This window comes from Delphinus delphis, chromosome 15 (assembly GCF_949987515.2).
Source record: "Delphinus delphis chromosome 15, mDelDel1.2, whole genome shotgun sequence".
Taxonomy (NCBI): domain Eukaryota; kingdom Metazoa; phylum Chordata; class Mammalia; order Artiodactyla; family Delphinidae; genus Delphinus; species Delphinus delphis.
In genome coordinates this window covers 66028714-66056528 of record NC_082697.1, presented here as the reverse complement: position 1 = coordinate 66056528, position 27815 = coordinate 66028714, and the positions used below count along the sequence as shown (strand labels likewise).

At 41.7% G+C, this 27815-nt stretch overlaps 3 protein-coding genes across 12 annotated transcripts in view; 1 reads left to right on the top strand and 2 right to left on the bottom strand.

Annotated features, from left to right (window-relative positions):
- Positions 1-156: 156 nt before the first annotated feature.
- Positions 157-27795, bottom strand: LYRM1 (LYR motif containing 1). Of its 7 annotated transcripts, none has more exons than XM_060031872.1 (5): positions 26818-26891; positions 24439-24541; positions 7217-7375; positions 2317-2409; positions 157-1189 (listed from the first exon to the last, which is right to left on the bottom strand). In XM_060031872.1, exons 3-5 carry the CDS (start codon positions 7373-7375, stop codon positions 1073-1075), a joined length of 369 nt encoding a protein of 122 aa, XP_059887855.1. In that variant the 5' UTR covers positions 24439-24541; positions 26818-26891; the 3' UTR covers positions 157-1072. The 7 variants fall into 7 exon arrangements, with proteins under 7 accessions (XP_059887855.1, XP_059887856.1, XP_059887857.1 ...); XM_060031873.1 differs by lacking the exon at positions 26818-26891 and adding an exon at positions 25266-25280; XM_060031874.1 differs by lacking the exons at positions 24439-24541; positions 26818-26891 and adding exons at positions 8402-8422; positions 19281-19414.
- Positions 7349-27815, bottom strand: part of REXO5 (RNA exonuclease 5) — a 105411-nt gene continuing 84944 nt past the window's right edge. The window contains exon 20 of the transcript XR_009522146.1: positions 7349-7375. The gene's annotated coding sequence lies outside the window, so the exon portion shown is untranslated. The remainder of the gene's footprint in view (positions 7376-27815) is intronic.
- The window catches only part of DCUN1D3 (defective in cullin neddylation 1 domain containing 3), a 35959-nt gene continuing 35516 nt past the window's right edge, over positions 27373-27815 (top strand). For 3 of the 4 annotated variants that reach the window (XM_060031868.1, XM_060031864.1, XM_060031865.1), the window contains exon 1: positions 27373-27500. The gene's annotated coding sequence lies outside the window, so the exon portion shown is untranslated. Of the gene's footprint in view, positions 27501-27700 lie in introns of those variants that run through there. The other variant, XM_060031869.1, reaches the window with a different exon arrangement.

Genomic DNA, 27815 nt, shown 5'->3' with positions numbered 1-27815 from the left:
CAGGAACGGGTTTTGAAATTGAAATATACATGTTTTAAATTAGAGAATCTGTGTGAATCCTAAATCTAGGTATGGGCAGGAAGTTATCAGCTGCTGCTTTTGAGGATCACAAGGCCATTCTGGGAAAACAGCAGAGAGAGACCAAAATCACTAGAGATTTTTCTTTATTGGTGATTACCCAGCCCCTTTGGAGGTAAGAGGGAAGGACGCTGACATACAAATGAACTGCCATGGGAATCTCACCTGTATCCACACATGCAGGGGTGTAAGTCCTTTATGTTTTGATCTCTACTTGTCCCATTTCAGTCTGGATATAATTTGAAAGCCAGCTTAGCTCTTGTACTTCCTAATTATGTTAATGTAAAATTCTCATAATGAATGCAGTATGAGTTTCTAGTGAGCCTTTCAGATCCTAAGTGTATCCAAAGTAATTATAGGCTTTAAGACAAACTAAACATATGCATTTACCTAAGACATGAACTTTTGTGTATGTGTATGTCTGGGGCAGAGATGGGTCTCATATAAAATTTCAGTGAAAAACCACGATTGATCCAATGATGCGCTTTTTAAGGGGAGTTGTTTATGTGGAAATTGGAAGTGTCAGAAGACAACAAAGCACACACAAAAACCCACTTTTAAGCAAATCTATAACTTGAAAAAAAAAAAGCCTAAAAATATTCTGAGGGGTGGTATATAGTTTAATAGTAGCCATGAGAACTTCCAGCAACTGGCTAATTTCTTCATATCAGCTGGCACGTGTGGTGATCGGCATTCCCTTGAAGAGCTTTGTCACCTTTCAGTCTTCTGCCCACAGGCCTTAGTCTTGTTTCCAGATGATGCTTCAGTGAGGATATAAGGTCCATGACCTCTAGGGTTAGTGCTGTCCACTCAGGCAGCAAGATCCTGACAAACTGTAGTGATGTGTGAGCACACGCCATGGGGTGAGTACCAGTATTTTGAAGGTTTTAAGAAGATATTTGGATTTTTGCTCCCAATCAAGAAGAGCTTTGTTGTCTGTTACATTTAAGACCTAGTTGGCTCATCATTCTCAGAAAAAAACTTTTTTTCTGGGTTAGGAAACTTCATCGTGAGACTTGAGATATACTGGTTTGGCAAATTTCCTCAATTTCTCCTGGCTTCGAAGTCCCCGGCCTCGTAGTGGGGCAAGGCCCATAGGAGGTAGATGAATCTGAATAATAATAATAATATTAAGAATTATATTCATTACAGCAGCTTATATTCACTGAAGATTTACTAAGTACCATGCTCTCTGCTAAGTGCTAACTCTGTACTGACTCATGACTCCTTATAGTCCTTATACACATTAATCCTCAATATAATCTCATAGAGAATTATTATTCTAATATTCACAGATGAGAAAATGGAGGTTCAGGTTAAATAACTTGCTCAAGATTATACACTAAGTGATAGAACCAGGGTTTAAACCCAGATCTGTATGATTCCAAAGCTTGTGCTCTTCTTTGCCATATTTCCTGCACGGAGGAAAAAACCACAGATCACACAGTGAGATGAGAGTCCAAAGAAGGTGAGGAAAAAAGTGTATACACAAAGATGTTCTTTGCATAGTGGAAAACTGGGACCAACATAAATGTCTAGTGAAAGGGTGGGTGCTGGTTAAATTATGGCATATTCTTACAATAGGATACAATGCATCCATTTTAAAAGATATCCAAAAGAGAGGAAATAAAATAAATAGGCGATAAACAGTATGCCTAGGGTCCCATATACTTTAAGAACATGTACGTACGTGAGTATAGAAAAAAAGACTAAAAGGATATATTACCAAACTGTTAGGCTGAGCAAATACAATATAAAATTGCTGTTTTTGTAGGTCAAGAGTAGAATACTGGCGATTTCATATGGTCCAACTCAACAGTTATAGCGGTCATTTCCACAGGGTGAGAATTTTTGACAATTTTCACTTTCTACCTTATGCATTCCTTCAATATTTGAATTTTATTCTTTCTTTAACAATAAACCTGTGTTTTACAATAAGGAAAATAAAAATATTTCCATAAAAAAGGTGAAAGTCAGAAGAGAAAGCTATGTAAATGTGAGCTGGCTTTCCCTTCCATATAAGGGAAAGTTGTTCAAGTAGGAGAAATCAGGCATTCATTGACATTTTAGTCTGTTGTGATGGGCTGGTGGCCACGCAAGGGTAGCTTATTTCCAACATGCCTGCTACGGTAGCTCTAGACTTCTCAGCAAACACTAGCCCTCTTGGTACACATTCTTGGAAATAACTGGGTTGACAAGGATAAGTACACACCACATGTTAACTGGAGTCACACTTACTGGCCTTGGATAAGGAATCTGGTAATGTAGTCCAATTTCAATCCTGGCTGTGCACTCATCTATACACTGTTTAATCAGGTCTGTGTCTGTAAGCTATTAAAAGGGAAAAAATAGGTGAGATTGTTAGCATCTTTCCAATGCTACATAAAGTATAGGTACACATTTTCTTAAACTTTTTTCAGTTCATTAGCCACTAAATTAAATATTGGTAATTTAAAAAATCAAAAGCAATTTAGCATAAAATTTCCCATGGATTTAACTTTTAAAAATTATTGAGGTAGATAATACAAGCACATGGTAAAAATAATTCAAATAATACAAAAGGATATAATGTAAAACAAAGTCTCCCTCTTCTTCCTGTCTCCACAGTTCCCCTTCTCAGAGACAACAATTATCAGAAGTTTCTTGTTTGTTCTTCCAGGGATATTCTATGCATATATAAGTATACCTCTGTAAACTTAGCATTTCTACTTATAAAAATGAAAGTTCTGAACCTTTGCCTTTTCACTAACAACTTGAAGCTCCTTCTGTATTTACACATACAGAGCTGCCTCATTCTTTTTAACAGCTGCACAAGATTCCAGCATAAGGCTGTATTATAATTTAACCAATCTTCTACTGATGGACATTTAGGTTATTTCCAATCTTTTGCCATTATAAACAGTGGATCCCTCTAAAACTTTTTTTGGCTCACATGCAAATATATTTGAAAGATCATTTCCTAGAGAGAGAACTGCTAGGTTAAAGGGTTCATGCTTTTTTAATTCTCACAGATATTCCCTGTAGATTCAAATTACCCTCTAAGAGGCTGTACCGATTTACATTCCTAAGAGCAATCCATAAATTATATTCCCACCAACAATGAACAACAGTGCTTCTTCATATCCTCCCCTTGTTGATCAAGTTACTTCCAAGTAACCCAATTATCAGCAAGTGCTGTCTAGAAACCCCGAGTAAGACATTGGAGAATGATCCACCTTCTATTTTGAGCTGTAAACTGTCTTGCTCATTAGTGAGGAAAAGAAATGACATTTGAAATTTCAAAACAGTTAAATTGTGGTAGTCCAATTTCAAGTAAAGGAATGAAAAGTTCATTCTGAAAAACAGAAAGCCAGGTAGGAGAAGGGGAGAAACCGTTTCATTCCGAGGATGGAAAATGAGTCAACACATGCCTCTGCTAAGAGTTTGTAAGTGGGCCTCAAAGCAGAGCTGGGATTGCATCAGCCCCAGATGACACCCACAGTGAAGTCTGGGCCATCGTGGCTTGGAAATTCCAAGGGCATTCTGTCCTATGGTACCTCTTGGAGTAAAGTTCCAGAAACTGCAACACATAGAAAGAACCACAGCTGAGTCCCTTGGGACAGAGGCTCAGCTTTCTGACCTCTGTATTTCTCAGAAGCTATTGCTCTGATGTCCACCTTGGGAGTAGATTTCCATGTTCTCATTTGCGCATTAGGATTTAGACCAATTAATGAGATACCTTTGGGTTATTATTAAGCACTTATAGCAAGTGAGGTTACAAGAGACTACTTATGTCTACGTGAGGGATTAGGAAGAAAGAAACCCCTAATAAAGATGTGGTTAAGGGGGCTGAGGGCTTCTGGGGCTCCAGCTGTCCATTTGAACAAGTTGGGGTAGAGTTCTCCAAATCAGTCATTCAGAGGCTGCCTGCATGATTCTGCCATATCCACAACTACCTATACTAATATTAAACTTTTTCTTTAAGTGGACTCTCTAAGCACAGTACTTGCAAAATTATCTGATACTGTTTTCTTTCTAATACATGGTAAAACAAGTATGTATTTTATTTTATTTATTTATTTATTTATTTGTGGTACGCGGGCCTCTCACCGTTGTGGCCTCTCCCGTTGCGGAGCACAGGCTCCGGACGCACAGGCTCAGCGGCCATGGCTCACGGGCCCAGCCGCTCCGCGGCATGTGGGATCCTCCCGGACCGGGGCACGAACCCGCGTCCCCTGCATCGGCAGGCGGACTCTCAGCCACTGCGCCACCAGGGAAGCCCCGGGAAACTTTATGGAGTTAAATTTTTTTAATCCTGTTGATGATGGGGAGGCTCAGTATGTTTGATGGTAGGGGGTGTTTGGGAAATCTCTGTACCTCCCGCTTGATTTGGTTGTAAACCTAAAACTGCTCTAAAAAAGTTTTATTTTTAATCCGTATGGTATTATGTTTGGAAAAAAAAGTGGTTATCTTCACCGATTATCTAAAGTAGTAGTAGTAACAATAATAATAACCACCACCAGCTTTTTTTTTTTTTTTTTTTTGGTTACGCGGGCCTCTCACCGTTGTGGCCTCTCCCGTTGCAGAGCACAGGCTCCGGACGCGCAGGCTCAGCGGCCATGGCTCACGGGCCCAGCCGCTCCGCGGCATGTGGGATCCTCCCGGACCGGGGCACGAACCCGTGTCCCCTGCGTCAGCAGGTGGACTCTCAACCACTGCGCCACCAGGGAAGTCCCAGTATTTTATAAATTTATTTATTTTATTTATTTTTGGCTGTGTTGGGTCTCCGTTGCTGCACACGGGCTTTCTCTAGTTGCGGCAAGCAGCAGCCACTCTTCGTTCAGGCATGCAGGCTTCTCATTGTGGTGGCTTCTCTTGTTGCGGCGCACAGGCTCTAGGCACGCGGGCTTCACCACTGGCAAATACACCGCCTCCCTCTGGCTCACAACACATTGGGCCAATTCAAGCAGAGGCAAATGAAGGATTATTATTGCCTTAACTGAAAACCCAAAGGGTCTTGGGCAGTAGTTAGGTGAGTGAACCTGCAAAGGTTTACTGGGCACATACTACTATGATATCCCCAGCACCAGACTAGACACTGTGAGGTCATGGTCCCTGCCTTCAACTATCAAGGATATTACCTTGGCAGAACAACTCTGACGCAATGGTATATAATCAACAAGGGCAATGACTGCTACAGACTGCTATCTAGATTCCTATATAGCGGAGTAGCTGGCCATCATGGGGTCGGGTGAGGGCAGAGAACTTGAGGAAGACTTCCTGGAGAAGATCAACTGAATCAAAGTATTTGTAAATGCTCAGTAATTTAGTGACAACCACAAGGCAGGGCCCATGACATATACTAGAAAAGGATAAGAAACTGTCTATGTGCTCAAGGAACTGACAATCTGGTTACGGAGACCATACCAACATAAATGAAACAAACAAGAAAAAAAAAAGAGAATATCACCAACTAATTAGGAGTAGGTATAGCTCAGTGGTCTGCAAAATTTTTGATCATATACTTCTTTCAATAAAAAGTTTCTGAGCCCTGAGAATTCCCTGGTGGTCCAGTGGTTAGGACTTGGCACTTTCACTGCTGTGGCCTGGGTTCAATCCCTGGTCAGGGAACTAAGATCCCACGAGCCACACAGTGTGGCCAAAAAAAAAAAAAATTTCTGAGCCCCATATGTGTATTTATAAGTTTATTAAATATAGTAATAATTCCATTATAAATATATATATAATAGACATTATTAAAAGAGCGATAAAAATAAATAGAAACAGCACTTACAATATTTTACTTCTATTCCTCAAAGGACTATTTCAGGACCTTAGGGGGTACATACACTCTGATGTGGTATGCATGGTCTATGGTAAGAGCAGAAAAAGCCCACAAGCAGGTTGGTATTAAAAGCAGGGAGACTTCAGGGATTATGAGAAGGGAAGGATATTGTAGATCGAGACGGTTTCTTGTATAGCACTACCCCAATTGTAATTTTACATTTCTATCTAACTCTGAAACATCTTTCAGGGACCCTGTCTCAGTTTTGCTCAGTTATATCCCTGATGTCTAGTCTGGTGTTTGGAACATGGTAGACAGTCAGCTACTTGCTGAATGAAAGAATGAGAGCAATGGGTCACAAAATAGTGGCAGGAGCTATGACAGAAATGGGAAAGCTGGGAAGGGGAGGTGTTCTTGTGGAAAGATGAGTTCTGCTTTGGGCTACTATGCTTGTGGTGAGTTCCTGCAGGTGGCTGATGACAGGTCAAGATATGGGATCTGGAACCATGGTGCCTGGGCCTCTCAGGGCAGAGGGCTGACCTTCAGAGGACGCTTACAGCTGGTAGGAGTGTGTGTGAAGAAGACAGGGCAGAAAAGGAGACTGAGATGGGGTCAGAGAGGGAAAAGTAAAGAGAGTAAATTGTCAGGAAGTTTCACGAAGTGAACAGTGACAGTGCTGAATCCATGAGATCAATGAGAAAGAGGCAAGAAAAGTCAGGAGCTGAAAGCCTCCTTCCATGCTTAGGGCCAGGCAGTCTTCCTAAGGAGCTGACAGCTAGATGCTTTATGGTTTGTCGAGTCAAGCCTCCTGGAATGGTTTTTGGCTCCCTGGTGTCTGGGTTCAACTAGCAAATGGAGGCACTATTTTACCCAATTTTGAGGTCCCAAAGAGCAAAGTCTCTCTGCTAGCCAGAGGCTTGAGTTCAAAGCCAAGTTATGAAGGGAACCCCATCTTAAACCTGTTCTCTTCCCTCTGAATGGGTTTATACTTGGAGGCTCTGAATAGCTTATGAATTGAAAAAAAAAACCAAATTTAACTGCGCACCTCCTGTGGGAGTGGCTGACAATAGGCACAGCGTGTGAGGAACCTATCCTACCCTGAAAATTCTCACTGGCCTGACTCAGGTCACCTGGCTCATGGGCTCTTCTGAAGATGCTGAGCCACTTACCCGCTGGACTGAGACCTGCCAAGAGCGAAGAGAGAAGCCCGGGTTGGGCAAGCCCGCTAGGCTGTGCCTCTGCCCCTTCCTGCTCCACACTCCGTCACTCTGACTTGTGCTGCTCAGTCCTCTCAACTTTAGGACAGAGAAGAAATGAACAAGCACCACAAGAAATTGCTCTCCTCCTTGCAGTCTCCAGCTAGAACCTACTTACATTTTTGTTTTTCTGAAACAGTGTTCTGGCTTCATTTAATATGTACTGTTTCTCTTTAATGGTGTCTTCCATCTGCCCTGATGCAGCCTGCCATTTCCTCGCAAGCCTGAAAATTCTGCGGTAGAGGCCAAGAACTTCTTGTCGTGTTGCCGTTGTCATCTTCCGACCCACCAAAATAGAAGAGGAAAAATTTGCATAAAAATTCAATTTGACAGTAGGCAGGGAGGCAGCTGTACATTTTTAAAAATCAAGCTCTTTAATTAGTCTAGAAATAACTGCTCTTTCTGAACAGATCTGTTTGCTGGCATTGCCAGAACGGTGTTATTATGAATACCAGCGTCTCCGAGATGGCCTTGTACGTCATCCCATGGTTAAAGGTCGCTCAGCCTTGCTGTTTGCCATGATGGCCACTTTTATGACCATGACAAAACCAAAATGCACATTTAGTGTTCTTTAAACCAGTATATTCTTTGCCAGAATATCTTAGGAATGATGCTTTTAGTGTATATTCTGGTAAAATTACATCACTAACCTGAGTGCATAGGAGAAGCCACATTTTGAGTAACTGAATTTTCTAGTTAAGTGTGAACTTGAGTTTAATGCAGGGATTGCAAACTCAAGTGCCTCTGGAGCCTGGCAGGTAACAAAATGAGGAAAACCGGCTGGGTGGGGACAGTGGCCAACTAGAGAAGATGTACCCCCTTGAAAGGGGACAGTTGCTACTCTGCCCCAGCCAGCTGCTGTCATGTAGAATTGAGGGCCTAAGGGTGCCAGATTTCCTGATAGCTTAACAATAGGTGGCAGTCGAGATTTTTAAAATATGAAACTTCAAAAAAGACAGTAATTCCTTATTTTTGAAAATGTGAGTACCAAACATAAAATGAATCTGCAGGCTCAATTCCACCCAGAGTTTGTCAGGTTGCAAACTGTTTTTTAGTTCATCATAACCTTGTCGAAAATATTTCTCAAAATTGTTGGTCTACTTCCTTGTCCACATAAGAACTGTATAATAAGTACAACTGAAAATCTCTCTGATGACTGAAGATCCCCGGGATTTGACTGCAGGACTTCAACAGGACTGGGGGAAAAAGAGACTCCACTCTTGGAGGGCACACACAATGTAGTGTCAGCATCAGGACCTGGGGAAAGGAGCAGTGACCCAATAGGAGACTGAACCAGACCTACCTGCTTGTGTTGGAGGGTCTCCTGCAGAGGTGGGGGACAGCTGTGGCTCACCCCAAGGACAAGAACATTAGCAGCGGAAGTTCTGGGAAGTACTCCTTGGCGTGAGCCCTCCCAGAGTCCACCATTAGCCCCATCAAAGAGCCTGTAGGCTCCAGTGCTGGGTCTCCTCAGGCCAAACAACCAACAGGGAGGGAACTCAGCCCCACCCATCAGCAGACAAGCGGATTAAAGTTTTACTGAGCTCTGCCCACCAGAGCAACACCCAGCTGTACCCACCACTAGTCCCTCCCATCAGGAAGGTTGCACAAGCCTCTTAGATAGCCTCATCCACCAGAAGCAAGAAGATCTGCAATCCTGCAGCCTGGAGGATGTAAACCACATTCTCAGAAAGACAGACAAAATGAAAAGGCAGAGGACTATATACCAGATGAAGGAATAAGATAAAACCCCAGAAAAACAGCTAAATGAAGTGGAGATAGGCAACCTTCCAGAAAAAGAATTCAGAATAATGATAGTGAAGATGATCCAGGACCTCGGAAACAGAATAGAGGCAGAGATCCAGAAGATGCAGGAAATGTTTAACAAAGACCTAGAAGAATTAAAGAACAAACAAACAGAGATGAACATTACAATAATAAAAATTTAAAAAAATAGACTAGAAGGAATCAATAGCAGAACAACTGAGGCAGAAGAACGGATAAGTGACCTGGAAGACAGAATGGTGGAATTCACTGCCGCAGAACAGAATAAAGAAAAAAGAATTAAAAGAACTGAAGACAGCATAAGAGACCTCTGGGACAACATTAAACACACTAACATTAGCATTATAGAGGTCCCAGAAGGAAAAGAGAGAGGGAAAGGACCCGAGGAAATATTTGAAGAGATTACAGTTGAAAACTTCCCTAACATGGGAAAGGAAATAGCCACCCAAGTCCAGGAAGTGCAGAGAGTCCCAGGCAGGATAAACCCAAGGAGAAACATGCCGAGACATGTAGTAATCAAATAGACAAAAATTAAAGAAAAATTATTAAAACAAGGGAAAAATGACAACATACAAGGGAACTCCCATAAAGTTAACAGCTGATTACTCAGACGAAACTCTACAAGCCAGAAGGGAGTGGCACGATATATTTAAAGTGATGAAAGGGAAGAACATACAACCAAGATTACTCTACTGGCAAGGATCTCATTCAGATTCAATGGAGAAATCAAAAGCTTTACAGACAAGCAAAAGCTAAGAGAATTCAGCACCACCAAACCAGCTCTACAACAAATGCTAAAGGAACTTCTCTAAGTGGGAAACACAAGGGAAGAAAAGGACCTACAAAAAAAAACCTAAAACAATTAAGAAAGTGGCAATAGGAACATACATATCGATATTTACCTTACATGTGAATGGATTAAATGCTCCAACAAAAAGACACAGGCTGGGGATTCCCTGGTGGCACTGTGGTTGAAAGTCCGCCTGCCAATGCAGGGGACACGGGTTCATGCCCCGGTCCGGGAAGATCCCACATGCCGCGGAGCGGCTGGGCCCGTGAGCCATGGCCGCTGAGACTGTGTGTCCGGAGCCTCTGCTCCGCAACGGGAGAGGCCACAACGGTGAGAGGCCTGCGTACCGCAAAAAAAAAAAAAAAAAAGACACAGGCTCTGTGTCTTTTTTGGGTACTGATTGGGTACAAAAAGAAGATCCATATATATGCTGTCAACAAGAGACCCACTTCAGACCTAGGGACACATACAGACTGAAAGTGAGGGGATGGAAAAAGACATTCCATGCAAATGGAAATCAAAAGAAAGCTGGAGTAGCAATACTCATATCAGACAAAGTAGACTTTAAAATAAAGAGTCTTACAAGAGACAAGGAAGGACACTACATAATGATCAAGGGATCAATCCAAGAAGAAGATAAAACAATTATAGATACACACGCACCCAACATCGGAGCACCTCAATACGAGTGTTAACAGCCATAAAAGAGGAAATCGACAGTAACACAATAGTGGGGGGCTTTAACACCTCACTTACACCAATGGACAGATCATCCAGACAGAAAATTAATAAGGAAACAGAAGCTTTAAATGACACAATAGACCAGATAGATTTAATTGATACTTATAGGACATTCCATCCAAAAACTGCAGATAACATTTTCTTCTCAAGTGCACATGGAACATTCTCCAGGATAGATCACATTTTGGGTCACAAATCAAGTCTTGGTAAATTTAAGAAAATTGAAATCATATCAAGCATCTTTTCCAACCACAATGCTATGAGATTAGAAATAAATTACAGGGAAATAAAACGTAAAAAACACAAACACGTGGACGCTAAACAATACATTATTAAATAACCAGGAGATCACTGAAGAAATCATAGAGGAAATCAAAACAATGCCTAGAAACAAATGACAACGAAACACAACGATCCAAAACTTACGGGATGCAACAAAAGCAGTTCTAAGAGGAAAGTTTATAGCAGTACAATCCTACCTCAAGAAACAAGAAAAATCTCAAATAAACAATCTAACCTTACACCTAAAGGAACCAGAGAAAGTAAAACAAACAAAACCCAAAGTTAGTGGAAGGAAAGAAATCATAAAGATCAGAGCAGAAATAAATGAAATAGAAGCAAAGAAAACAACAGCAAAGATCAATACAACTAAAAGCTGGTTCTCTGAGAAAAAACACAAAATTGATAAACCTTTAGCCAGACTCATCAAGAAAATGAGGGAGAGGACTCAAATCAATAACATTAGAAATGAAAAAGGAGAAGTTACAATGGACACTACAGAAATACAAAGCATCATAAGAGAGTACTACAAGCAACTCTATGCAAATAAAGTGGACAACCTGGAAGAAATGGACAAATTCTTAGAAAGGTATACCTTCCAAGACCGAACCAGGAAGAAATAGAAAAAATGAACAGACCAATCACAAGTAATGAAATTGAAACTGTGATTAAAAATCTCCCAACAAACAAAAGTCCAGGACCAGATGGCTTCACAGGTGAATTTTATCAAACATTTAGAGAAGACCTCACACCCATCCTTCTCAAACTCTTCCAAAAAACTGCAGAGGAAGGAACACTCCCAAACTCATTCTACAAGGCCACCATCACCCTGAGACCAAAACCAGTCAAAGATACTACAAAAAAAGAAAATTACAGACCAATATCACTGATGAATATAGATGCAAATATCCTCAACAAAATGCTAGCAAACTGAATGCAACAATGATTAAAAGGATCATAGGGGCTTCCCTGGTGGCACAGTGATTGAGAGTCCGCCTGCCGATGCAGGGGACACGGGTTCGTGCCCCGGTCTGGGAGGATCCCACATGCCCCGGAGAGGCTGGGCCCGTGAGCCATGGCCGCTGAGCCTGCGCGTCCGGAGCCTGTGCTCCGCAACGGAAGAGGCCACAACGGTGAGAGGCCCACGTACCGCAAAAAAAAAAAAAAAAAAAAAAAGGATCATACACCATGATCAAGTGGGATTTATCCCAGGGATGCAAGGATTCTTCAATACATGCAAATCAATCAATGTGATACACCATATTAACAAATTGAAGAATAAAAACCATATGATCATCTCAATAGATGCAGAAAAAGCATTTGACAAAATTCAACACCGATTCATGATAAAAGTCTCCAGAAAGTGGGCACAGAGGGAACCTATCTCAACATAATAAAGGTCGTATATGACAAACCCACAGCAACCATCATTCTCAATGGTGATAAACTGAAAGCATTTCCTCTAAGATCGGAAACAAGTCAAGGATGTCCACTATTATTCAACATAGTTTTGGAAGTCCCAGCCATGGCAATAAGAGAAGAAAAAGAAATAAAAGGAATATGAATTGGTAAAGAAGTAAAACTGTCACTGTTTGCAGATGACATGATACTATACATATATAATCTTAAAGATGCCACCAGAAAACTTCTAGAGCTAATCAATGAATTTGGTAAAGTTGCAGCATACAAACTTAATGCACAGAAATCTCTTGCATTCCTATACACTAACAATGAAAAATCAGAAAGAGAAATTAAGAAAACAATCCCATTAACCATTGCAACAAAAAGAATAAAATACCTAGGAATAAACCTACCTAAGGAGGCAAAAGACCTGTATTCAGGAAACTATAAGACATTGATGAAAGAAATCAAAGATGACACAAACAGATGAAGAGATATACCATGTTCTTGGACTGGAAGAATCAATATTGAGAAAATGAATATGCTACCCAAAGCAATCTAGGATTTCAATGCAATCCCTATGAAATTACCAGTGGCATTTTTTACAGAACTAGAACAAAAAATCTTAAAATTTGTGTGGAGACACAAAAGACCCTGAATAGACAAAGGAATCTTAAGGGAAAAAAACAGAGTTGTAGGAATCAGACTCCCTGACTTCAGACTATACTACAAAGCTACAGTCATTGAGACAATATGGTACTGGCACAAAAACAGAAATATAGAACAGGAACAGGATAGAAAGCCCAGAGATAAACCCACGCACCTGTGGTAAACTAATCTATGATGAAGGAGGCAAGGATATACAATGGAGAGAAGACAGTCTCTTCAATAAGTGGTGTTGGGAAAACTGGATGGCTACATGTAAAAGAATGAAATTAGAACAGTCCCTAACACCACACACAAAAATAAACTCAAAATGGATTAAAGAGTTAAATATAAGACCAGACGCTAAAAACTCTTAGAGGAAAACAGTCAGAACACTCTGACATAAATCACGGCAAGATCTTTTTTGACCCACCTCCTACAGTAATGAGAACAAAACCAAAAATAAACAAATGGGACCTAATGAAACTTAAAAGCTTTTGCACAGCAAAGGAAACTATAAACAATACAAAAAGACAACCCTCAGGATGGGAGAAAATATTTGCAAAGGATTAATCTCCAAAATATATAAACAGCTCATGCAGCTCAATATTAAAAATGCAAATAACCCAATCAAAAAATGGGCAGAAGACCTAAACAGACATTTCTCCAAAGAAGACATACAGATAGTCAAGAGGCACATGAAAAGCTGCTGAACATCGCTAATTATTAGGGAAATGCAAATCAAAACTACAATGAGGTATCACCTCACACTGGTTAGAATGGGCATCATCAGAAAATCTACAAACAACAAATGCTGCAGAGGATGTGGAGAAAAGGGAACCCTCTTGAACTGTTGGTGGGAATGTAAATTGATACAGCCACTATGGAGAACAGTATGGAGGTTCCTTAGAAAACTAAAAATAGAATTACCATATGACCCAGCAATCCCACTACTGGGCATATACCTTTAGAAAACCATAATTCAAAAAGAGTCATGCACCACAATGTTCACTGCAGCACTATTTACAATAGCCAGGACATGGAAGAACCTAAGTGTCCATTGACAGATGAATGGATATGGCACATATACACAATGGAATATTACTCGGCTATAAAAAGAAACAAAATTGAATTATCTGTAGTGAGGTGGATGGACCTAGAGTCTGTCATACAGAGTGAAGTAAGTTAGAAAGAGAAAAACAAATACCGTATGCTAACATATATATATGGAATCTAAAAAAAAAAAAAAAGGTTCTGAAGAACATAGGGGCAGGACAGGAATAAAGATGCAGACGTAGAGAATGGACTTGAGGACACAGGGAGGGGGAAGGGTAAGCTGGGACGAAGTGAGAGGGTGGCACTGACATATATACACTACCAAATGTAAAATAGCTAGTGGGAAGCAGCCGCATAGTACAGGAAGATCAGCTTGGTGCTTTGTGACCACCTAGAGGGGTGGGATAGGGAGGGTGGGAGGGAGACACAAGAGGGAGGGGATATGGGGATACGTATAGCTGATTCACTGTGTTGTACAACAGAAACTAACACAACATTGTAAAGCAATTATACTCCAATAAAGATGTTAAAAAAATAAGGCAATAAATATAATATTTCACTTTCACATTTTTCAGTAAAAATAATTGTAGTTTCTTCAAAAAAAACCCCACTAAAAATAGAATTACCATATGACCCAACAATCCCACTACTGGGCATATACCCAGAGAAAACCATAATTCAAAAAGACACATGCACTCCAGTGTTCACTGCAGCCCTATTTACAACAGCCAGGTCATGGAAGCAACCCAAATGTCCATCGACAGACAAATGGATAAAGAAGATGTCATACATATATACAATGGAATATTACTCAGCCATAAAAAGGAACGAAATTGGGTCATTTGTAGAGATGTGGATGGACCTAGAGACTGTGATATTGAGTGAAGTAAGTCAGAAAAAGAAAAACAAATGTTGTATATTAACGCATATATGTGGAATCCAGAAAAATAGTACAGATGAACCAGTTTGCAAGGCAGAAATAGAAACACATATGTAGAGAACAAACGTGGACACCAAGGGGCGAAAGCGGCAGAGGAGGGTGGTGGTGGTGGGATGAATTGGGAGATTGGGATTGACATCTATACACTAATACGTATAAAATGGATAACTAATAAGAACCTGCTGTATAAAAAAGATAAATAAAATTCAAAAAAAGAAAAAGTATGAACAGGCCAATTACCAGTAATGAAATTGAATCAGTAATTTAAAAATTCCCAGTAAACAAAAATCCAGGACCAGAGGGCTTCACAGGTGAAATCTACCAAACATTCACAGAAGAGTTAACACCTATCCTTCTCAAACTATTCCAAAAAATTCCACAGGAAGGAACACTTCTGAACTTATTCTATGAGGCCAGCATCACCCTGATATCAGAAACAGACAAAGATATCACAAAAAAAGATAATTACAGGCCAATGTCACTGATGAACGTAGATGCAAAAATCCTCAACAAATTATTAGCAAACCGAATCCAACAAGACACCAAAAGGATCATACACCATGACTAAGTGGGATTTCAATATCTGCAAATCAGTCAATGTGATACACCATGTCAACAAATTAAAAATTAAAAATCACAGGATCATCTCAATAGATGCAGAAAAAGCTTTTGACAAAATTCAACATGCATTTGGGACTTCCCTCGTGGTCCAGTGGTTAAGACTCCATGCTTCCACTGCAGGGGGCATGGGTTCGATCCCTGGTCAGGGAACTAACATCCTGCATGCTGCACGGCATGGCCAAAAAAAGTGAAAAAAATAAAATAAAATAAAATTCAACATCCATTTATGATAAAAACTCCCCAGAAAGTGAGCATAGAGGGGACATCCCTCAAAATAATAAGGGTCATATATGACAAACCCACAGGTAACATACTCAGTGATGAAAAGCAGAAAGCAGCCCACTTTCACCAATTTTTTAATTCAACCTAGTTTTGGAAGTCCTAGCCACAGCAATCAGAGAAGCAAAAGAAATAAAAGGAATCCAAATTGGAAAGGAAGAAGTACAACTGTCACTGTGTGCAGATGGCATGAAACCATACATAAAAAATTCTAAAGATGCCACCAGAAAACTACTGGAGCTCATCAATAAGTTCAGTAGTGTTGTGGGATACAAAATTAATATATAGAAATCTGTTGCACTTGTCTATACTAACAACAAACTATCAGAAAGAGAAATCAAGGAAACAATCCTATTTAGCATCATATCAAAAAGAATAAACTATCTCAGAATAAACCTACCAAGGAGGTAAAAGACCTGTACTCAGAAAACTATAAGGCACTGATGAAAGAAACTGAAGAGGATGCAAACAGATGAAAAGATATACCATGTTCTTGGATTGGAAGAATTAACATTGTTAAAATGACCATACCACCCAAGGCAATCTACAGATTCAGTGCAATCCCTGTCAAAATACCAATGGCATTTTTCACAGAACTAGAACAAATAATTTTAAAATTTGTATGGAAACACAAAAGACTCTGAATAACCAAAGCATCTTCAGAAAGAACAGAGCTGGAGGCTTCATGCTCCTTGACTTTAGACTATACTACCAAGCTACAGTTATCAAAATAGCATCATATATCATTTATAAAAATAAACTCAAAATGGATTAAAGACCTAAATATAGAACTGAAAACCATAACACTCTTAGGAGAAATCATAGGCAGAACAGTCTTTGACATAAATCGTAGCAAGTTTTTTTTGACTTGTCTTCTAAGACAAAGGAAACAAAAGCAAAACTAAACAAATGGGACCTAAGTAAACTAATAAGCTTTTTCACAGAAAAGGACACCATTGACAAAATGAAAAGACAACCTACTGAATCGGAGAAAATGTTTGCAAATGATATGACCAATAAGGGGGTAACATGCAAAATATATAAACAGCTCATATAACTAAACATCAAAAAAACAACCTGATTAAAAAATGGGCAGAAGACCTGAATAGACATTTTTCCAAAGAAGGCACAGAGATGGCCAACAGTCACATGAAAAGATGCTCAACATCGCTAATCATCAGAGAGATGCAAATCAAAACCATCATATCACCTCACACCTGTCAGATGGCTATCATCAAAAAGAACATAACAAATGTTGGCGAGGTGTGGAGAAAAGGGAACTGTTGGTGGGAATGCAACTTGGTGCAGCTACTATGGAAAACAGTATGGAGGTTCCTCAAAAAACTAAAAATAGAATTACCATATGATCTAGCAATTCCACTCCTGGGGTACATATCTGAAAAAAAACACTAATTCAAAAAGATAAGCGCACCCAGTGTTCATAGCAGCATTATTTACAACAGACAAGATAGGGAAGCAACCTAAGCGTCCATCAACATATGAATGGATAAAGAAGATGTGATATATATCTATTATGTTGTACACCTGAAACTAATATAATGTTGTAAATCAAGTATACCTTGATTTAAAAAAAAGGAAATTCAGAGAAGATATGAAAAAAAATCCCACTACTAGAGGATTGTGATCAGTCAAATTTAGGAGAGTGAATACTGTACTGCCCTTAACAAATTACCAGGCTGGGAAGACAAGGAAGACAGATTTAGCAAGTGAGTAGCAGGACCAGGCACTGGGACACCTCATTATGAGTCCTGGGCTTTCCTCAAACAGGTCATCTGTTGAGAAGTAGGCTGCTCATTGCCCTTTGAGAACAGACCCATTTCCAACCCAAGGGGCAGGGGTAATACATGGAGACTGCATGCTTTAGAGTGGTCCTGAGCTTATGAGAATTTAGGCAGCTAAAGAAAGCAGATGGGAGCTGGAAGGAGCTGTGTTTATCTAGAAATTCTAAGTAATTGCAAGGAATTCACCTTAGAGAGAATGTCTCTTTTGAGTATGATTGCACCTCTTACTTATCCTGACCCTGGTGACCTTTCTTAAGCAATGAGGAATGAACCAAGGCTTAACCATTGGATGAAAAGCTTGAAATCACTACTTCACCCAATTCAAAAGTTAAAAGGACATACCTGATATCCATTCTGATATCCATTATACCTCACAGGAAAAAAATGCTTGAAAGGAATTCATACAAACCAGAAGAGATCATCATGCATTGTGGCTATAACTGTAATGAAAACTCGGATGAATTGATGATGTTCTTCCTGGTAAGGAAACAGGTTTCTGAGTTTCTGGCTCTCCCTAAAACTCCATGGTTTCATGTGAAAATACATGAGTCAGTTCCTGTGAGGAACAGAGTCTTCGACTAACCTCTATTAATGACTGCTTCACTTCCCTGTCATTAACAGATGCAACTTCCTTGACTGCATGACACTTAAGAAGGAAAGTGAAGGCAGTATGGCATATTAAAACAGCAGCAGCCTTCTCCAAAGTCTGACTTTCATTTCTTTGTTTTTACCACTGTCTGAACCACAGCTTCAAACTATAACTGATCACGTACCACAAGCTGATACACACGCCCTGCAAATATGGTATTTAAGGTAACAAGCAGCACTAACAATTGGTATTTAATAAGACCATTTTCAAAGCCCTTTAACGTTTAAGTGTTTTGAAAACTAATCCTGAAAGGGAAATAAGTGATGTCTTCCTCTCCAACATCAGGTGACCCAGACTGTGTTTCAGTCCAAAAGATTTCCACAGTCTAATGCTGTGTTCTCCATTATGTACTATTCGCAAGTGGTTGTTACAAAGCTTGTGATTCTAGAAACAAAATCAGCCATATAAATTTAAAAAATGTTAAAAAGCTCTCTTCTTTTTGGTTTATATCTTTATTCCCAGGAAGCAACTTGTTTAGGAAACGTGACTTTTCCCTGAGAGTCTTCCTCCCTATGGTATGATGGCTTGAAACCAACATTTATTCCTCTAAAACTATCAATGACCTCTCACTATTGATGAAAGGCCGAGTCAGCCCTTCTTCTTCTTCCCTAGTCTCAGGGGTTGACCTGATGCAGTGGCGTCTGCTGGGATTCTCCCATGGTCGACATCAGGAATATGAAATTGTTTAGAGGGCCACAACTGAACTTCAGTCTCAACTGCCTGTGAAGTCAGTTCTTATAGAATTTTTACAGTTAAGGTTTTCTAACTTTTATTCTGAGACTGAGATTTCTTCAAATTCTGCTTTTCACTTCCTTAACCCTCAAATCCCAGAATGAGGAAAGATAAGAGATGGGAAGTGTGCCTAGGAGGAATTGTGACTGGAAACTGGGCTCTTTTCTTCAAATCGTATTTCATGCATAAACACAGTGCCAGGATAGAACTCATTACCAAGCGCCTACCATGTGCAGCCTACCATTAAAAAAGGGCTGACAAATATTGCTGCTGGTCCATTTTGGCTTCAGGTCATAGTCAGAAGTTTCCCTTAAAGCAAGTGTCCCAAAGACTGGTTGGGGAGGTAATTTTTGATGTACAAGAAAATATTTATTTTCTTAGTGTGATTCCCTTAATGTGTTTTAATAGCCCAACAAACACATGATTTAAAGTGATTTCTATTTTGTAGTGATATAGAGCTACCTTTAAACATATTACGGAAACTTTTAAGCTGGTTTAAAACATAGGTAGGACTTCCCTGGTGTCCAGTGCTTAAGGCTGCGCTCCCACTGCAGGGGCACGGGGTTCAATCCCTGGTCGGGGTAAGATCCGGCATGCTGCGCAGTGTGGCCAAAAAACAAAACAAAACAAAACAAAACAACATAGGTAAATAATAGCAGAAATTGTGATGTGGAGTCCCCAAAAACCTGAGTCTGGGAACTGTAGCTATAAGGCACCCTGCTGTGGTGTTTGTTCTGCTGAAACTTTCACTTAGAATGCCTGTCTTCTGCTGGCCACCTCAACTTGTAGACACCAGTTTATTCTCAGGCTTCTCTGGAGCACCTTTTTCTCTGCTTCTATCACATCCAGCTATTGTTCTTTTGCAGTTTCACTGTCTTTTTCTTCCCAGAGTCTCTGAATTCCTGGAGGGCAGGGACCGCATTTTGCTCATTAAAGGAATAATAATAAGGATAAGAATGATAATAATAACAGTAACAGCTACATTTATCTTGCACTTCCTCTGTGCTAGGCTTCCTAGGTACTTTACATACATATATTAACTCCCATAATCGGCACAGTTCTATAAGGTAAATACTACATTACCCTGTTTTACAAAGGAGGTACCTGATGCCAAAAGAGGTTAAGTAACTTGAGCAAGGTCACGTGGCGAGGAAGAGGTGGAGCCAGGATTCAAAACCAGATAGTGTGGAGTCAGAGCCCCAACTTTTAATCACTAAATAGGCTGCTCAATCTCAGTAAATGTGGTTGAATGTCTGCTGATTGCTTTAAAGAGCTTAGCCAGTTGTGACAATGGGAACGAAATTCTATTCCTTTCCTACAAAGAGCAAAAGACCAATCTTTCTGCACCCTGATTGAATTGCAATTACCCTTTTATAAGGTTTTCCATATACCGTCTGCCCCTCCCCTGCAACTGTCCTTCCTCAGTAATGATGTTACACACCAGCACCTTTAGAGGAGGCTGTGCACTTAACTGGACTGCTGTGCTCTTCTGTTCCCTGCAGCAACCCTGTCCCTGACACTCCAAAGGAGCTGACATCACATAAGAGATACCAGCACTCATTACAGTGCTACTACCCTGCAGGTCTTACTCTTTCCTCCCAAGCATCTATCCATCCATCCAACATTTATTCAGTGCCCATGTGCCAGGCTAGGCATACAGTGATAAACATGCAGCCACGGTCCCTGTCCTCCTAGAGCTTATATCCTAGGGGCAGAGGCAGATGATATACAAGAAAAATTTTTGTATAATTTTGGTTATATGTGCTCTCAAGGAATGAAACAGTAATATGATATGAGTGAGCAGAGGTGGGGGTTATTTTATTTTGGGTGGTCAGTGACATTTGAGCTGAGTCTTGAATGGTGTTCAGGAACCTATTAATGGGAAGAGTTCAGGGGAAGGTGATGCAGGAAGAAAGAACAGCAGGAACAAAGGCTATGAGGTGGGAACCAACCTCAGTGTTAATACAGTTGAGAGCTTATGGGGGAAGTGGGACCACAGGTGGACAGGATCCAGCACAGGCTGAGAGAGTAGGCCTTGGAAAGGAGTTTGATTTGTAGTCTAAGAGCAAAAGGAAGACATTGGTAGGTTTTAAGCAAGTAAGAGTATCATGGTCTGATTTACATTTTTAAAAACATGCTGGATTTCAAACTGTATCATAAGTACTTGTGATTCTACCAGTCTTGCAGATGGTGAAGAGTCTTGCCTAATGCTACTTAACTGACAGGAGAACTGGGATTAAGAGCCAAAAAAGCTGAATGATTATTTCCCTGACTGAAAGCTTTTCCCTGTTTTTATTTTGGAGTCAGTAATGGGGACTCCAAACAGGCAGTGATCAATTTCCTAGGAAAAAAAAAAAAAAAGCACCACCCACTCACTCTTCCACTTGCTGTGGAGAATGAAAATACAGTGAAAGGGTCTATATACTTGGCATGTCTAGATCTAGTTTTGCAGGAGACCTACAGGAAGATTTGCCAGGACCAGGGGCTTTATCCACTTCACCCTTTTCCCCACCTTTGGAACAGTTTCTTTCACCTTTGGAAAGAGCATCACTGCATGAACACTTAGAAGTTTAAAAGCAGAGACGAAAATTCCCTTTCCTCAGATGAAATTTATAGAAGTATGACTCTGGTCTCAGGAATGTCAAAATTCCAAATGTTGCACTCCCATGAGGCTTTGCCTTCTACTGAAGAAAAAGTGTTGCAGTACAAACAAGGGACAGAAAAGGCAAGGGAAATTAACTGACTTTCAAACCCCAGGTGGAAGGCGACTCCATTCTTTCAAGATCTGTCCTTAGGTGTAAATTTATAAAATCATAACCAATGAATATAATGTAGTCAAATTTCTCTCCCAACTACTTTATGATTTTGGGGGAGGGTGATAATGAAACTCACCCAGTGAAATCCATTGTATGTGTTCACCGTGTACCAGTGGTGACCTATCCCGTGTCCTGCTGCCCTATCTTCTTAGATCTGGGACTCCTTCTTTTTGCCAAATGGAAGGCCCCAACCTATACAACTGAAATATTCTTTTTTTGCTTAACTGGTGACTCTCATCCTTTGGCTTTCATCACTTTTCACGGGGTGCCTTCTTCACACTGGGTCAGCGTCCCTGCTCTGGTGTATACCCCTATCATAATGTTCATTCTACTCTACTGTAATTTTCTGTTGACTTATGGTTCTTCCTCCACTGTGTGTGTTTTGGGAGGGAGAGAGAGAAGCAGGTTGGGACCCTGTCTCATCCATTACACTCCTAGGCCTGGCCCAGAGTTGGAGCTTGAAATACATTTGTTAGAAGAAAAAATTTACCCACACAGAATAATCACCAGTAATTACCATTCTCATCCTGAGATATATGCAGTGGTATTTGCATCAGGTTTCGCAACAGAAGACCCTAGAGCATTAAAAATTACTAATTAACCCTCACAATGATGTTTTCAAGAGTGGCACTGTGGGTGTCAGGGTGAGAATTGAAGATTAAGTGTTATTTAGCGAGGCAGTCTTCTCACTTCCATCTAGGGCAGTATACGCAGCTGTTACATAACCCTCGCTCTTAAGTTCTCTTAAGGTCACTTAGGGTTTGTCCACAGGACTGAAATGATATACTATATTTCCAGGAAGCTTAGAATCAAACATATAGAAAAATGAGTTTTTGATATTTTTTTTCTTAAAAACAATCCTTTGGGGGAATAAGGTCCATTGCAACCAAGTGATGAGGGTTCAAAACCAACCTAAAAAATGATAATTTAAAGCTTTTGTCATTTGGAAAACCTCCAGGGAACTGAAGCATTCTTATAATGTCAAAGCAAACAGATTTTCTTACCCCAGATAGCAGAATAGAGAATGACTACCTTGATTTTAGGCATTCAAAATTTTTCCACAGATGTAAAGGACAGGAGATATAATACAAACAATGAACTAATGGGCTCTGGAATGATCTGGGTTTGAATCCTGACTTCACCACATCAGGCAAGATATTAATCTTCCTGAGCCTCGGCTTCTTAAAATGAGGAAACAACAGAACCTTCTTCAAAGAGTTGTTTTACGGATTGTTCATAATAATCCATGTAAATCACTTAGCATTGGAAGTTAACAAAGGCAAATGTTACCTGAAAAGGAGGAAATAAAGGAGGAACAGTGAGGCCTCTTTTATCTCTGCTAAACTTTGCTGCCTGCTGGTGAAATTATCGCTTTGTGGCAGTAATGGATTTTCCTAAAGCTGTTTCCCTCTGATCATTAATAATCCCTGCACAGTAAAGAGCTATTGTTCTTCAGTATGAGTAAATAACCCTGCCCGAGGCATCGCTTATCTTCAGACCACAGAGCAGACTTCTTACTGGAAATACAATGCAGGTGCCAACACCAAGGGCATGAGCAAGCTTCCCTTCCTATTTTTCTTCCTTTATCTCTTACTCCTTGCTTATCCTTCGGTGCACTTTTCTCCTAGATCCGTTATCCTTCCTTACTTTCTGATGCATTCCCATATCCTATACAGTATCATCTTACCTAAATTGAATAACCTTCAAGCTAAACCAAGTGCCCCCATCTCCCCACCCCACACACGCCCCATGGACTTGTTTCCTGACCTGGATTCAGTTTTTGGTTACTAGAATCCAAAAGGGGAAGTGTAATGCCACACACTGTTTTGTATATCTCAGGATATGCTTGTGTGGTGTACTTAATCATACGGCGGCTATTCTCTGAAACAGCATCTTTTTACACAGAAATTGACAATATGGTATGTCAGAGATACGGGTCAGGGAGGAAAGGGTATATCATATTTTTATCTAAAGGAAAATAAATTAGGTTAGGCCCCGTAACATGGGAAATCTTCAGAAGACAGGGAAAAACCAAAAATATTTATGTCTGAAAGATTTCTAAACTATCCCAAATAAGATCATGTAAGGCACATATATTCATCCTCAATATATCAGCACAGGAGCACATACAAGATCACACTTGTAAGGGGAACTCCAATCAGGCTCTTGTATCCAAGAGATGTACAGCAATTTGCCCCCTCAGGGATAGAAACTCCAAATGGAAACCAAGTTTCAGTCTCTCAATTCAAAAGAAATGGAAGCAACTGTTTCCTTATCATCATATTTTAAGAGACAAAGACAAGGGAAGGGTCAATAAGAGGTAGTGAGAACAAGTTACCAGAAGTAGGAGGTGTGTGTTTGGAGTGTTGTGTGTATGTGCTGGCAATGGGTGAAAACTTGGTCAATGCTTGAAGATCAACCCCAGTCATTCGTTTGTAACTACTCAGGATGTGAACCCTTCATAGGAACTAGGGAAGTCAAGAGAACACAAAACATTTAAATTAAAACATTCAAACCCCTTCTTTGTGATAATTTCCTAAGAAACTGGATTAAGAAACAGACAAAAGGGCTCTGGTTATAACATTAGATACACCTAACCCTTGATCCAACCACCTGATATATAACCCTCACCCTGCACCGGGGGTCTCCGCCTTCACGACAGTTTCCAAGTACCCTCCACCTATTGAATAAGCAACTTTCCCCACCTGCAGAAGCACGGGAGCTCTTTACTAGACAAAGTTCCTTTAGAGTAGGAGCACTGACTGTCCATCTTTAGTGCGCAGAATGATTAGCAACCAGAGTACCTTCGAGTTTCTCCAGTCCAACAATGACCAACAGAATGTTCTTCAATGATGGAAATATTCTATATCTTCGCTGTCCAACAGGGTAGCCACTGGCACTGGGCACCTGAAATACGGTTAGTACATCTGAGGAACTGCCTTTAAAATTTTATTTCATTTAAATTTAAATAGCTACATGTTGCTTGTGGCTACATATGGACAGCAGAGCTCTAGACCAAAAAATTGCAAATCAAATGCCCACAGGGGTTAGGCTGGTAGAAGAAGGGAGAAGAATCTCATTGGCTCCAGCTGACTGTTGCTCTGTAGGAACCTCAAGTTGGTGTTGCCAGATTGTCTCATTTTTCAAATGAAGCCGAAAATCAGATTTTTAAATTTGGCAAGTAAATTTTAAAAAGTAATTTAAATCAATCTGTGGGCCAAACTACATTTGTAGGCAATATCTGTCTTGCCAGTTTGTAATCTGTAATCTAGGCCAACCCCTAGCTCAAAGAAAAGGGTCTTATTCAAGGCCATTCTGTTGGTCAGTAGAGATGCAAGACTGAAACCCAGACCTTCTGATTATTCTTCTGATACCCTTTCTAGAGTTTATGAAATCAACCATATCTAGTGGTGGAGGTGGCAGCAACAGCGGGGACAAATGCCCCTTTGTCAGAAGCTGTTGAAGTCCATGGTTGATACATTATGGACACAGTGTTCCTATATGTTGGGTTCATGGGCAAGGCTCTGAAATAGGAGTCAGCAGGGCACAGAGAAGAAATAGTTCACAGGGTAGTCAGACCTATAAACAATTAATAAGCAAAGTAAGGTTTGCTATAATGAACACAAATCACCTAAGCAGGAGTCCAAAAGCACTGACAGCTGGCAGAGGAAAGGAGGAAAGAGATCTGAGCCAGGCCTCTGAGGATGAGTCTTGAGGATTATGAGGGTGGGTCCCATTATTCAAGGATATTACGGGGCCTCCTTCTATCTTGGAGGCTTTGTGTGTGTAAAGAGTCTCCTCTGCTGGCTTTTCCTTCTCTGGATCATCTCTACGTGTAAAGAGCCCCAAGGAGTTTAGAGGCCTTCCTCTTTATCTGCACCCTCTTCTTAGGTGATCCAGGAATAAACTGCTACATTTATTCTCTCTCAGTTTTCCCTTGACTTGTATATTTAACTTCTCAACATCTTTACTTGGACCATTAATAGACTTATCAAAACTAGTATGTTCAAAATAATAGTAGTGCCTTCCAAACTATTTTCTCTGCGGAGTCATCCTTGGTTCCTTCCTTTCCCATACACTTCACATCCAATTTGGCAGCAAGTCCTGCAAGCTCGACTTTCCGAGTACATTTCAAATTTAATTCTCTCCATTTCCACCGTGAATACAACACTACTGTCACCTCCCCCTTGGCCCTACTGCAACAGCCTCCTAGCAGGTCTGACTACGTCTACCCTTCTCTATCCAGTAGCCAAGAATGATTTTCTAAAAATGTAAATCAGATCTGGTCACTCCTTCTTAAAACCCTCCATTTAAAAAACAGCTAAACCTCACCTTGAGCTAAAAGGCTATGCTTGATCAGGCCCTGCCACTTCTCCATCACAGACCACTCTGGCTCTGGCTCTTTCCTTTCTACTGCAAGCACATGGCCTTCTCGCCATTTCCTTCCTCAGATCCCTTCCCGTTGGTTCATTTCTCCACCTAGAAAGCTCATTCCCTAGCTTCCCTCTTTTCTCGGATTTCTGTAAACCCGGCCTCCTCTGAACAGACTTATCCGATTTAGAGTGGCCCTCCCCCCATCTTCTACCACTTCACCTGATACTACTACCTTTGGGGCATTTCTCACTTGCTGATATCTTACTGATTTACTTTTTAACTTTCTCCCGGACTCGAATAAAAAGTCACGGAGCAACGCCTTTGGCGGACCGAGGGATTTAAGAAGCTGGTTCTCATTATCTTAGAAAATCTCACTATCGTGTAGGGGACTCGTCTGTGTCAACCTTCCTCAGCTGGACGCCTCTCGCCCCCGGATTTGCCCCTACTAATCTCCCATTTACATTCGGGAATCCAAAGGATTGAGAAGTCTCAGATGGGCCCCAAACCAGCATTTCAGCGTTCCTAAACCAGGGCTCCCCTTCCTGGTCCTCGAGCCGCTTCCCTTAGCAAGTTGCCGAGACCAGCGGCGGTGACACCGAGCCGCCCTCGCGAGGCTGGGGGGGCGGGGGGGGAGGTCACACAGGCTCGTCTCCTAGCAACGTCGCACCCCGCCCACCCCACCCCATCCCTGCCCCTGGGGAGCCAACCCCTTCCCCCAGTCTCCCGCGCCAGGAGTCAGCGTCTCCATTCTCTACACTCACGCTGCATCAGTCCAGCCTTCCCCCACCCACAGAAGCCCGGCAGCCTACCGCAGGCTGGGAGGAGGCGGCGCCGGGAGCCCAGCTGAGCTGCGGCCGACTGAGCTCTGGCAGGTCCGGTGGGCCAGGCCGTACCAAACCACCGGACGGACCTCTGTGGGAGCATCATCCCAGGTCGAGGGTAGGCTCGAGCCTTCCTTAAACTTCAAACTCTAGACCACGCTCCGCCGTACAGCCATAATATATCCAAGTTCATCCTTTCCTTATTTTCCTTTTCTCCCTTTAGTTCTCCTCTCTCCCCCCATCCCAGCCAAAAATTGGTCCAGTCCATCTCCTCCTAGCTCTCCCTCCGCGTCGCTAGGTCTTTGCCCTTACTTGGCGACGGCTTCGTACGTCTTTGCGTACGTCGTGACGCAAACTGCCACTCTTTCCCTACCCGCCCTCCTCCTATTCCGCGTCCTGGAGCGGGCGGCTTGCGGGGTTACCGGAAGTGATGATGCAGGAGGCGATGGGGAGGGCGGGGCTTCGGGGCGGCCCCCGCCGGTGGGCCGCAGATGAAGAGGAGGCGGCGGCAGTGGTGGAAGAAGAGGCGGCGGCGGCGGGGGCGGCGGCGGCGGCGGCGGCGGCGGGGGTAGGGAGCCTGGAAACGCGAGCGGGGATGGTAGGTGTTTTGGACCCGCCGGGCCGCCGTCGTTTCCAGAAAGGGTTTGACTGGAGGAACCTCTGGAGCAGCTGTGAGTTTGAGGCGGGGGGGTTGAGGAAAAGGGGAGGCATTGGGAGATGAAGGGGCGGGGGTTGGGTACCTTCGAGAAAGGGGGGGTGGAAGGGGAGGAGTGGAAATCGGCGCCTTGTCTGGACTGGTCCCGCTGGAAGAGAGGAGGCTGTGAGGGGAGCCTGTGGCGTGTCAGCCGCAGGGCTCAGAAAACTTACCTACTGTCCCTCCTCCCTACCGCCAGCACCCCTCAATCCAGGGCCTGGGGTTCTGGGGGCCGGAGCTGCCCTGAAGGGAGTGCAGACTCTGGTCCTCTGCCCCTTGTAAGCGCCGTGAG